Consider the following 14200-nt stretch of genomic DNA (forward strand, 5'->3'; position numbering starts at 1 on the left):
GAAGATCATCTTGATTTCTAGAGCACAGCTTGTACTTTCAAGCGACTAAGTCGTAGTTGTGAAGTACCTGGTCCACAATTCAAATTTCTGCTGCAGATTTATAATTTGTCCATTATGCTAATGTATGCCCTTCTATAGCTGCACTTATGTTGTGGTTTTGTAGTGCACTGCAGCTTGCGAGAGACAACTAACAATACTTTTGGTTTCACTTTCTATTAATGGCACCAAAAAGTTTGAATTACTGAAAGAGGTATGTGGAGGCTAAAGAAACAGAAGTACATGTATTAATTCCGACTGCTTTCACATGTCCTAAATGTTTGTCCCAATGAAAAAGTGCATTTGAAATTCCAATCGCCAACACTGTGCAAATGAACAGAAGACTTCAAAGTTCTTTCTGTCATGGACAGACAGTGGCAAGTGATCACACAAATGCACCTCATTTCAAGAAATGTGATAACAAAATCCAAATAGACTGTCAGTGTTGATCCTTTCCTTTAGCTTTACTCTCGCACACAACTCAGAGCTTAATTTCAGCATGGGGGAAACCACAAGGCGAGTAGATGCCAAATTTGTGCCTCTTGTCAAAACCGTTTCAAAGGACACGTCACGTATATGAAGAAAACTTAAAATACACGGCAGTTGCTATTAAGCCAAAATTCAGGCCACTAAATCAATACAGACACAATTAACTCTAATACTCCCACACATCTATTTATATCCACACTAGTATCGCTCAGATTGCGAGCGTGTCAGTATGTTGCAGTAGTTTGGCTTCAAGACTTCTGCCCAACTGCGTGCTCACGAATATTAAACCAGGAAGTAGTATCTTCACCAAAATGGAGGAAAATATATCAAGTATCTCAATGCTTTACTGAGACAATGATGATATGGAACAAAAAGGGGAATATGACTATATGCAACTAAATCCACACTGGGATAAAAAGGGGTTCTCAGATGTGACATACATGTAACACAGATCATGCTATATGATAGCAACTGACACATCTATACTTTTTGAGTGCAGACAAACATGTATATTAAAGTCCAGACAGTCAGCAATGAACAGAGATAAGATTCACCTTGGCATTTACACCATACTCTGAGCAACGATCATTTTATTCATTCCGATGCAACAGCTATATATCGGTGCAGTCTGAAAACATGTTTGTTTCCCTTTTGTCTGGATTTCATGACAATTACGTGCTCAGACAGTTGATTGTATTTATGCAAGACACACTGTCACCTGTCCGGCAGAAGGGCCCTGATCTGACGCTTGTGCGCTCACAAAATCACAAATCAATTATGTTGCTTCATATGAAAGAGTATCAATATGTAAAAAGCCAGAATTTTATTTTGAGGTTGAAAATTTCATGCTAGGGCCCTTTTACCAGGCAGGCAACAACACATGCATGAACTGAAGAAAAAAAACAAAATAGTACGTAAATAAAAAAAATCGTACAGTAACACTTCAATTACATAATTGTAGACATCCACAGAACAATGAACATCTATCATTCCACTTGAATAACATCAGCGACAAATGCACTTTTACTAGCACTAATTCTATTCTATTTGCACAGTCACACAGGGCCAAGACATTAGACTAGTCACTAAAACCTGGAACCAATAAAGTGAAACGAGTCAATTCTTTCACAGCACAACACAGTTCCAAGCATGGTGAGAGTCACTCCTATTGATGAAGTCAGTAGAATATCCTTCGTCGTCATTTTTTTTTTCACTGACACATATGAGAGATTGAAATATAGTGATAAAAGTGCTCTTGTTCATAGTCTTGTTCAAAGCAAATCTGGTCAAAACACCATACTGTCTGCTACATGTTCTTAAATTTTGTTTTCGTTATGTAATAGTTAACATCTTTTGAAGTATGTATCAAGTATATATCTCTCAAGGACTTCTAAAACATTATCATCATAGGAGTCATCATCTCACCATGCTTAAGACCTCAGACAAGCTGGTCTCATTGCCAAACCATCGCAGCAGTCATTTTCATGCGCAGCATTGCACAAACAGCGCATAGCTAATAAAAAAACAAAACAACAACAACGACGGAAAAACAAAACGGAAAAGATTTGCGCCAGCGATGAGCCACAAGGAGAGTAGCATAGGCAAGGAAATTGGGGGGGGGGGGGGGGGGGGGGCAGAAGGGGTGGGGGTGTAGACTCAGGACCAAAGTCACACGGGTGAAAGAGGTCAAAACAGGACCTATGGGGGCATTTCTGTCTATTAAACGCTAAATCTAGAGGTATGTACAGGGTTGTCAGTTTGGGTTAACAGAATCTTCATTTCTTTTTTACAGCCACTTGCAAAAAAAAAAAAAACGTAATAAGGACAGGAAGGGCATGTCAAATCCTATTGTTACTCAGCAAGATGGCATCCAACCAGTAAAATGCACGACTGCCCTTCATGTAAAAGATGAATCCTGTGTAAGTGGACCAAAGGCCATCAAAAAAAGGTTGCGGATGGTCGCACTGATGTTCTTCATGACATCCAGTGTGTCTTCCCCCTTCTAAATATAAAACAAAATGATTTTCCATATGTTGTTAGAAATCAATCTGGGTAATTCCGAGCTTGCATTATGCCAGAAGTATGACTATAACAATAGTATGACTATAATAGTAAAGGCTTGTCTAGTGCAGGTGCATTTAATAACCCACAGAAGACAATTTGATACTATCAAAAAGTAGACTCCAGCTTATTAAAACACATATGAAGTTGTTCTAACTATGTTGAAAACCTAGCCAACGGCTTGTTCTTCTTTTTTTTAATCTCTCTTTGCAAATATATTTTACTTGGCCATGCAAACACCTAGTCCTCAGAATTAAATCTAACAATCTCACTACCCATGTAATCTTTACAACTTTATTTCGATGTATCAGTAAACGATTCCAACATTATGTTTCACTTGGACAGTACTAAATCTTTTATGAAAACGTATATCAATGGGTAAGAAAATAAGTATGTTTACACTTTTTAGCCCATCCCAATCTACGCATTCTGATGTTCTGTTGATGGCTCATGCACAGATCCAAACAAAATCTATTTCCTTGACAAACCTCAAGGCAAAAAAGGGGAGAAATTACTAGAATTTCTGTGAATGTTTTGCTTGTCTCCGCATGGTTTCCTATCAAGCTTGCTCAAAAGAAAACTCTCCTGTTACAACAGCAAGTCTGCCCTGGCAGTTTGACCAGTTAGTTTCTCACCACAGCTCCAACAAAAGAGGGCAGCATTTCAGACTTTTGTCATCCCTACATTATCTGCCACTGGACCCTCTTTGACTAGATTTCTGCAGCAACAATACACATTTTGATCACAATGAGTCATATCAAAATTCTATTTTCATGATCTTCCTGATTTCATCTGGTAATTTTGTCATCATTCTTCTTATTAATTCTTCTGTATCATATTTCATTAAATTTCAACGTAAACCTCTGTCAACTTCCAGTGAATTGACAGGCTTACTGCATTGTAAGCAAAACTGCTGGTAGACCGACTGCAAAATGGCAATAAAATTAATATTTCTTGACTTGGATAGCAGATATTACTGAAGGGAGCAGCAAAGAGGCATAGTGCTCATAGTGAAAATGTGCAAAAATGATTGTAAATTGGCCAGGGGGGGAAAAGAAATCTGTATAACTTTCAAATCATAGAAAGGTTGCAGGGTTTGAGAAAATTGAGTGTGTTGAAGGAGGAGCTAATTTCGGGGTCAAACCAAAAAACAAGGAATTTTTCTGTATCTTCTTTTTGTTTTATTTTGTGTGTTGGTTGATCCTCCTACGAGCCAACAAAAGTAAAAAGCTATACAAATCGAAAATATGGAGGGGAATATTGGGTCATATACTGTGGAAACAGCTCTTCCAACTTAAAGAGGAAACTGTTCTCAGAAAATATACATTGTATCACAGAAAGTGTGTGGAGATGGACGATCATTCATGCTCTGAATTTTGGGACAAAAACCATAATTCAAATATGCCAAAAAAACTGAGGGGAGTCAACACTTTTTTGGACAGAGTACGTGGACAGTGTCACATGCGTTTCTTGACAGAATGGTCCGTCCACTGTTCAAGAATGATTTGGGGCGGGTCAGACCCGAAGCGGTACGGGGGCAATGTGGGGGGCAATACTTACGCCCCCTGTGTCACACGAAAAGGACAAGCATATGATATAGCTCAGCAGAAGTGTGACTACATACTTAATAGGCCAGAAGCATTCAAAAGAGGCTTCAAGATAGGCTCGAAACAAATGAACAAGGCACAAAGTCAAAATGATCTGCTATCAAGAGAACCGAATCGCAGATAACTGTGTGTGCAGTCATTCTGCTTTTTCTCCAACTGCTTTTTCAATAAGCTTTCGTATATCCTTACCTGCCAACTCCAATGGGATAAGTTCTTTTTCAGGGGAATAGAAATGCATACTTACATCTGCAACATAGCTACACTCGTAGGAATACAGTATGACCGAAATTCTGAGGACTATGGGTGGCCAAGCTTCATGATTATAACTTGAGAGCAAAATCTCAAGGTGACGAGGACACAAGAGAGAATGTAAAGCCCCTTAGCTGTCAAATGTTGCACTACAGTGCAGAGATGAGTTGTAGATAGGATTTGCTTTCAACTTGTGTTTTTCTACTGCAACCATTCGATCTCTTTTCTTTTTCGACGAGCCATCATCCATGGCGTGCAGCAGAAGCACAATGTGCAAACTGCGCGGTTAATTTTAAAACTTTCATACAGCACTTGGACAAAATTTCACTAGGTACTGGACAAACCTGTGACTTTATATTTGTATGGTTTATGAATATCTTTTCTATTTTCCTTGGGTAGTTTAATCATTTGATTCCTGTACTGCACTGATAGTCTGAGGTAGGTTTGTTTGACAGGAGGCTCATCTATGAGTTTGAGAATGGTTTATCTGATCTTCGTCACTGTGAGATTTTCCAGCTAAGTCATTTCACTATTTAGCCCCATCCTCAACGAGACACCCGGCTACAGCTACACCTTGGGAGAAGATTCTTGTCAGTAAGAGATTAGAGAGGCGAGAGGGAAGGTATTTTAGTCAGCTTACATGCAAGGTTTGGGGTAGACCGGTGGTGAACAGGCGAGCGCAATGCACCAACAGGCGAGCGTGCATCCGCAAACCCCGGCTCGGGGGTCGTCGCCCCGGGCGACCCGGGCTTCTTCTTACGTGTCTCAGGGACATGCATCTGGAACCAGTCATCCTCATTGGGGCCCAGCCGCACCAGCTTGACGGAGCGGTGGTAGATGTTGGACACGGAGCTGGACAGCTGCTTGGAGCCGGTCAGGTTCGACGTGGGTGACTTGCGGGTCAGCCGGTCTGAGCTGCGGCCCCGCGGCGTCGAGGCGCTGGGGGTCGGCGAGGGACTCTCCCGCGAGCCAAACGCGCTCCATGACCGGCGCTTCTCTCGTGAGCCGTGGGCTGTGTCCTCTCGGTCACGCGACCGCCGCAGTATTGCCTCTTTCTTTTGCTGCAGTCGAAGTAAAAATGAGAACATGCATTGTACATATTGATCACCATGAATGCCATCATTCAACACAAAGAAGCACAATTACGAATCACCTGCAGAAAGTGAAAAATGTGACTTACGCTGCCCACACATGAGAAATTGTTGCGTAACTGGCGTACAGAGACTACTTCCTCTATTGCAGTCAGCCTACAAACCTGGTTGCAGATATCAAAGTGCAATGAACTGATAACACTCATGTCTGGGATGTACATGGGAGGGAAATGAACATCTGTGAAGCTGAGTGGAAATTTGCCATCCTACTAAACTGTTCAGCTACAAAGCATAATCACCCTTATACAAGGAAAACAGTGATTTGGTAAGCATGATCAATTATGTTGTCTTTAAATCAATCACTATGCACATACTAGCATTAAATAGAGGAGAAATGTCTGAGATATGAGGCAGCAGTAATCAATACACAGTCACTATTGAATTTGATTGAGAAAACAAAGTTCTTACACACAATTCACATTATGAAAGCAAGAAAGTACAGTAGAGGGGTGATGTATGCTATGAGAGATTTAATCACTTTTCTCCCTCTGTACAAACATATATGTAAGATTCCAACTGCTGATCTATAATTTTGAACAAACATGTCGGAAAACAGGAACCAGCGGGATTCGAACCTGCCATCAAATGCTTTCCATTCAGCAACACTACCACCAGGCTATCCCTGGTACCCAAGTTTCAAAATTCTGATATTGTTATGTTTAGTAGACCAAGGTGGACATTTGTTCCAAGGAGGGTATTCATTCCAAGTTCATTGTGTCACTGCCAGCAACCAGGGATAGCCCAGGGGTAGTGTCGCTGCCCGGAAAGCAGTAGATGAGAGGTTCAAATCCTACTGGTTCCTTTTTTTCAGACATGTATGTTTTCAGCAGTTGCAATCCTACAAATCCGTTTGTACAGAGGGAGACAAGCGATACAAATCTTTCACAGCAATTCACATTGTATTGCTTTCTTGGGGGGGGGGGGGGGGGTGCAGTGACAGGAGAAGGTCACTGGTCAGTAATACACCAGACAGGATCTAAATCAGACTACATGCTCATATCCCCATTATCGATTGCAGTTAATTTCCCACTCCGACATGAGCATCTTCCCACCCGACATGGAAGAAATCAGATGCGCTGAAACCAGATAGTGCGCATCCTCTTCCTGAGAGAAGCCTACTGGGCAATCTAATCTCTATGCTCCTGATATCACATTTCGCACAATCAGAGGAAGTGAAAGCCCCTCTAAAAAAAAAAAAAGAAAAAAAAAACATCACTAGTCATGCTATGGGAACTTTTTAATCTACATTTTCACCATACTAAATGTTCAGCTGGTATAGAGACTTTGGCATCGAAATGTTTCAGCACTGGCTGGCAATGGGAAAATGTCAAATGGCTAAACAGGGCTTCAGATAAACTGTAGCTTCCGAGACTGCATGCTGTATTTGGGCACGAGACAAAAATGCCCCTTGATAATACCACCTTGAACTCAGCCCTTATTTGCAGACCCATCTCTCTCCTGCCTTTCAGCCACCTCCTCGTCTTGTTGACCCACCTCTACCCTGCCTGCATATCAACCTTCGCCTTGCTGATGCACCCATTCCTGACCTTCCAACTATACCAACCTACAACCTCTCTGGAAACAAACTTCGGTTCTCCCTGTAAACTAAGCCTTGCCTTTCCCCTCTGAACTGACCTCCACCTTCCCCGAGGAAGCAAATACCTTCCTTGGAAAATTCGCTCTCATGCCTGTACACCAGCTTCCACCTTACAGATGGAACTCTTCCCACTACCTTCCCTGTTGACTCACCTCCATCCTCCTTGTGGATTCTTTTCAACCCTCCCTTCAGATCAACCTTGACTTATTCTGTGAGAACAACCTCCTGTCTGAGACCCATCTCTTCTCTGCCTATAGACCTTCCCCTACCTTACCAATGGACCCTTCCAATTGACCATTCTTGTTGATTTACCCATACCTGTGAGCCCACTTCCATCTTTTCTGCATACCTCCTCCAAGCTGTCCCCCCTGGAGTCCCCCTCCCCTTCCCTAGAGAACCCTCCATCTTCCTTGAAGAACCCCTCCTGTGGACCCATCATCACACTCCTTGAGAAGCACCCTTGCCTATGGACCCACCTGTTCCACCATCTCCTGCTGCCTCCGGCGCTCCTCCACCGCCGCTCTCCTCTGCTCGTTCCTGTCCTTGAGGCTGTCGGCCTTCTTCTGGAGGTGGGCGCGCCGGTTGCTGACCGACCTCTCCTCCCTCTCCCTCAGTTTGGAGGCATCTATCACTGCACACACACACACACACACACACACACAGAGACACACACATGGAAAAGAAATCATACAAAACATCAGTTGGAGGACTTGGAGTGTAAGATTTTGCTTAATTAAGCTCTACCACTATTAAACAGTGATGTCTGGAAAAGGTGTTTTTCTGGAGAATGATCGCTTAAAAAATGTTTGCCTCCCTGTAGCAATCTGTCATCCTCACAAGACTTCATCATTGCAGAACTTTCTATTTAATACAAAAAGCTAAAAATATTATCACAGAGAATCACATACATATAATCCAACAACACACAGGAAAATTTGGGATGAAAAAGACGAAAAAGACCTTCAAAACTTTTTCCTCGAAGACGAATGTTCCTTGCAAAAAAACAAAAAAAAAAACAAAAAAAAAAACCTGCTCATTGTCCAGCATAGTTCAGTGAATGTTTTGTACTAATTCACAATTGTTGGTTGAAACTTTATCCTCAAACAGACTTTTTATCAAACAGCAAGCCTGGAATAAAATACATACAATTTGGATTTTTTACAGATATTTCTACTCTGGAAGACTAGATTGATTTACTTCAGTTATGCACTAAAATGAAAACAACAATCTCTGGCCACATGAATACATTTGCCCTCACCACAAATCCCACTTCATACAATTTGCGGATTTGATGAATTTTTCCTTCAGCTGTATGCATCATTCACATTGCTCTGGAGTATTCTTTTGCACTTCTTTCCCGGAAATAGTTGCACAGTGTACAATGTGCATCAACAACACGTCAATATCAAGTTTGCATTTTATAACTCACTGAACGCAGCTCTCCCAAAAATAAAGCAGACAAGAACCTCTGTTTATGTGTAAGAGCCAACAATGCCAGAGAAATAGAAATCAATGTATCTCTGCGCTCAACAATCCAGGAAGCAGGGGAGGAAAAAAAAATTAAAATGGTGATTATGATCTTGTGGAGGTTGTTGTTGTTGTTGTTGTTGTTGGTTTTGATATACTGTCATCCCATCATCCCCATCATGCTTGATTACCCACGGGGCATGAAACTTGGCACGAGTGTATCACAGCAGCCATCAGAGATGCAGGCACAGAACTCGAGCCTGGCCTGAACGTACTGTTCTCTCGGTGTCACGACATCGTGTAAAAGCTTTGGTCAATACCCTCTGTATTAGCACACTCACGCATGATTGTAAACTAACTTGCAACCTAACTAGAACAAAAGTACGCTGGGGACCAAATAGAGGGAGATCACTAAATTTGCCAATAAGGCTCTCCCTGGGCCCTGTTTCATTTCACATAGGAATTGCATGTATATTGAGCCAAAGAATGAACCCAAACATGAGACAGATTCAGATCAGATCTAGTTGGGAAGGATAGACATATATTCTAGACCATGTCAAGGTGGGCACGAGATACTGTTCTAAATAATGGCTTGGTGAATTTTAATGACTACAATGCCTCTAGCTCACCTTGAACGTCCTGATTGTTCAGTTATTATAACACACAGTAATTTGATGCCAAGAATACAAGTTCATCTGGCATCCTTGTGTTTTATTCATAGGTTTTTTATTCAAGCAAGGTGGAGTATTTTTCATGGTGATTCAATCCCATTACTATGAGGCATCAAGGTTAGGTCCAGCAATTAAACTGTGGAGCAGAATGACTAATGTCAAAGGAAATCCAGCTGAAGCAAAGCCAAGTTGTCTCTCCAAGCATATTCAGTATGAAAGGCTTGTGGTGAAAGTCAAACAAACAAAACAAGCCGAGACGTCAACGCATCGCAGAGAAAGATGTTGTTTCCGGATAGCACCCACATTCGAGCGTAGTTCAGTGTTGTGGTCAGCTCAGAAATGCGTCCTGAGGCAATGTTTTAAAGCAGGAAGAGTCCACTTTGAGGGAACAACAGAAGTGCCCAGGGACATCCAGGGAAAATCTCATCAGCACACCACATTTCCATTTCCACTAAACTCTTATGGGATGATGGCCATTTGTCACAATGTGTGTTAGGATATGGGTTGAACGAGGACAAGATTTGGCAGTGAAGGAACAAATACATTTTATGTGTCATTGACTTTTGTTTGGAGGATGTTTATAAATCACACAAATCTACAGTACCATACAACCACCTTACAGTGTTATTGATGTGATTTACATCTAGTATTGGCTTGGCGACTACAGGCTACTGAATTCTTACGCAGTCAAATTGTGTGGATGATGTCATATGGCAGGGGAAATTCACAGACCTTTAATTTTTTTCTTACATCCACAAGAGAAGGCAAGCTCACGTGACATTTGACATACATGTAAAATGTACCTAAAACCATCTGAAGATGTTTGTTCCTTTTAACTTCGTTGCAATAAAAGGCAACTGGCAATTTTTGATATAGCTTTGATAGCTAAAGTAAACTGTAACAGTGGGGCAATGGCAATGAATTGCACTTGTTCATAATTTTGCAGACAAGTTTTCTCTTTGTTTTCATGTGCAATATTTCCCCAAATTGTGTGGTTTTATTTCCCCATGGTTCTGTGGTGCATGAGATTCATAAAAATGCCAAGACCTAGGAAAAATCTTGTGATTACAGTAATGGAGTATTGAAAAATAAAACCCCTTTGGGTTGTGGTTGCTGCTGCTGTTGCAAAAATAATTATGTAAAGTTCTTTGTTTTTGTTGTTGTTTTGAAGGATATCAGGGGAGGGGTTTGTCTATTTGTTTGTTTGTCTGTTTGTTTGTCTGTCTGTTTGTTTTTACCTGGTTCTTTCCTCTGTCTGGTCGGTCTGTCATCTGATGTGGCAGTGGTGTTCAGGTCGTCATGAGTGGCATCGGCCGTTCCCTTACTGCCCGAGTCGTCCGTTACTGTTTGGGAGAGAAGAGAGAGATAGAAAAGAAAATATGATATATAAGCACGGCGTATTCACAGGAAACATTCTGGCCGCATGCCACAACAAACCATGCTGCATGAATTGGCAGACAGATTGATTTATTCATGGAAACTCTCATGCAGTTGAATATCCATGAATTATTTGATGCGAGGTGAGGAAAAACAGGAAATATATGATGACCGCAGGAAGAGTGTGACTGTAATGTATCTTGTTAGAGAGTACCACTAAAGACAAGAATATTGCAGGATAGAAAGGTATGATTTCATTTTTCATAGTTCTGGTCTTATTGACACAAATTGGCATTGACCGCAGAAGCTCAGAGAATACAACACATCACACATCAATTCACATGTTTGAGATTATTTTTCGTAAACAGAACGAAGCCAACAGCGCATTTCATATTTCATAACTTCATGAATACAAATGTCCTTTTACATTGTAAATACACATGGCTGTATTCATGTGCCTGAACACTGCAACTGGACATTAGCAAGGAACACTCCAAACAGAAACACAGAATGGGACAAAAAGTAAAATATTCATACATAAAATCAATCAATCAATCAATCAATCAATCAATCAGTCAGTCAATCAATCAATTAATCAATGGCTCCAGTGAATGGGTTAATTGATGATCCTTGATCAGCACACCTGTGGTTGAATCAAAAGGCTCCCTGTGAAAACAAACTTATTCATCATAATTATCACAGGCCTAACTTTGTCTGTAGAGTACTGACCATCGCATCTCAGTCTTTCAATATTTCTACTAATCAGAAACCAAAACAGCTGAATATTAAATTCAGTCTTGCTCTGTAATCTCTCTTTAAAATCAGGTCCGCATAGTGGACAGCAGAGTAGAAGTCAAATAAATCTAAGCCATATTATTTAAAGTATTTCCCTGAAAACAATACAAAATAAAACAAAAGCAAAAGCTCTTTGCCAGTCACTATCACATGCAAAGAGACCAAATATTTGCAAAATATTATGCTTTGTCATTACACGCACGTACACTGTGAGTCTTTCCCCCAGCTATATTTGCCAAAGACCCTTCATCATGTCCACAGCTCACATATTTCCATGACTACGCAGAGACCAGGCTCTTTTCTAAAGCTGCATGGGTTTCAATGGAGCATATTATTACTGAAGTCAGCCCTCAATACCACTGTCACCTGCCTCCCTCAACATCGCTTTCATAGACACACTTTCATGATTTGGCATTTTACACAGAGTTCAGTCAGGATGATATTGCTGGCTGGTTGTTTGTTTGTTTGTTTTTTTGTGGCTCTTTTTGAAGTCATTTCTGCTAATCATTGTGGACAATCTCCATGTCAGGTGAGTCTGAAGTGCCATGTGATTGGTTTCTGATAGAACTGTCATGTGACTATCGGACAAAAATGTCCACCGTGCTGTCTATCAAACACTGTGATGGTTCAAACTCAGACATTGTCTAACTTTGCAGATGATGTTCAAATGCATTATAAAGAAACACACACACACACACACACACACACACACACACACACACACACACACACATACACTACAGCATACAAATGTTTTGAGATGACACGGTCTCCATGGCATCTATCAACAAATATCACCAAGCTAATAACCCAATTACTAAATGCTTACATTATGTAGTTTCTGGAAAATAATGAGTTACTGAGAATGGAAAATCTAGAAAATCACAGATTATTACCATTATAAAGCACCTGTGAGTTTTTCGTAGATTCATTCTCAAATACATTTAATATCAAAAACTCTGGTAGCATGTACGACCACGCAGCTCAGATTTTCAAACCTGAACAAAATTCTCAAACAGTGCCTTTACAGTAAATTCCATGGGAAAGTAATTGTGTGTTTGTGTTCATCTTTTTAAGGGGGTGGAGGACTGTTGTCTCCCTTTCTTGTAATTATTTTCCTTTCTTTTTTCATTTTATCTCCACAATTACCAATATACGAAAACAAACAATTTTTTTCTTCATTTCCTTCCTTACTCAATACTGACAACCAACTAGACTATCATAAGAGAGCAATGGACAAAATATGGATTTTTTTATTACAATGTAGGTGGAAAATTATATCAGGTGCAAAAAGAGAAAGAAAACAAGAGACCCGTGGGTCTAGCGCTCACCTGAGTATCGCAAGTTCACCTTTCACGCAGTCACTAATCTAAATTATTCACAGCTCTACCAAAATTTGACCAGGCACTCTCAAGTAGAAGATGAAAATGTACAATAAGGTCCCATTTTTTAAAAGATTCCTTAATTTGGGGGGATTGGGGCCCCCTGGGGCCCTCTGGGTGGGGCATGGTGCTCATTTTGATAAATTGTGATCCTGATCCCCTAGGGATGCTACTTGCCAAGTTTGACGAAAATCCATCATGAGGTTTTCAGGAAGAAGATGAAAATGTACAATTTAGGCCCCCATTTGGACCTTCCCAACCACCCCCCCCCCCCCCCTCCCCGAGGGGCACCCCTGGATCTCCTATGAACAAACTTGAAACTACAGTCATTAATGTACTCACTCATAGTATTATCTTAGCTCTATAACTTCTGATACTAGAGAAGATTTTAAAAGATTCCTTCATTTTGGGGGTGTGGGCCCCCCCCCCCCCCCCCCCCCCCGGGGGCCCCCTGGGTGGGGCATGGTGCCCATTTTAACAAATTGAGATCCTAACCCCTTAGGGATGCTACCTGCCAAGTTTGGTGAAAATGGGTCATGGGGTTCTCAAGAAGATAAAAATGTACAATTTAGGCCCCATTAGGATCCCTCCTCACCCCCCCTCCCCTGGGTCCCAAGGGGGGCACCCCTGATTCTGCCATGAACAAACTTGAAACTACAGTCATTAATGCACAAACTCATAGTATTAACTTAGCTCTATCACTTATGGTTCTAGAGAAGAAGATTTTTACAGATTCCTTAATTTTGGGGGGTTTGGGCCCCCTGGGGCCCCCTGGGTGGGGCATGGTGCCCATTTTAACAAATTGGGTTCCTAACCCCCTAGGGATGCTAGCTGCCAAGTTTGGTGAAAATGGGTCATGGGATTCTTAAGAAGAAGATGAAAATGTACAATTTAGGCCCCATTAGAACCCCTCCCCACCCCCCTCCCCTGGGTCCCAAGGGGGGCACCCCTGATTCTGCCATGAACAAACTTGAAACTACAGTCATCAATGTACTAACTCATAGTATTAACTTAGCTCTATCACTTCTCGTTCTAGAGAAGAAGATTTTTACAGATTCCTTAATTTTGGGGGGTTTGGGCCCCCCTGGGGGCCCCCTGGGTGGGGCATGGTGCCCATTTTAACAAATTGAGTTCCTAACCCCCTAGGGATGCTACCTGCCAAGTTTGATGAAAATCGGTCTTGGGGTTTTCAAGAAGAAGATGAAAATGTAAAAAGTTTACGCACGACGCACGACGGACGACGGACGACGGACGACGCACGACGGACGACGCACGACGCACGACGGACGCCGGACGAAGGGCGATCGCAATAGCTCAC

At 41.5% G+C, this 14200-nt stretch overlaps 1 protein-coding gene across 1 annotated transcript in view; it reads right to left on the reverse strand.

The window, feature by feature from the left end:
* Nucleotides 1–14200, reverse strand: part of LOC139719051 (uncharacterized) — a 93485-nt gene that overhangs the window by 29111 nt on the left and 50174 nt on the right. The window contains exons 4-6 of the mRNA XM_071630493.1: nucleotides 10567–10671; nucleotides 7667–7821; nucleotides 5083–5503 (exon numbers count right to left, since the gene is read on the reverse strand). Coding sequence (XP_071486594.1) covers nucleotides 5083–5503; nucleotides 7667–7821; nucleotides 10567–10671 — 681 coding nt within the window. The remainder of the gene's footprint in view (nucleotides 1–5082; nucleotides 5504–7666; nucleotides 7822–10566; nucleotides 10672–14200) is intronic.

This window comes from Diadema antillarum, unplaced genomic scaffold (assembly GCF_040938485.1).
Source record: "Diadema antillarum isolate AM-2024a unplaced genomic scaffold, OU_Dant_1.0 scf00000103, whole genome shotgun sequence".
Taxonomy (NCBI): Eukaryota; Metazoa; Echinodermata; class Echinoidea; order Diadematoida; family Diadematidae; genus Diadema; species Diadema antillarum.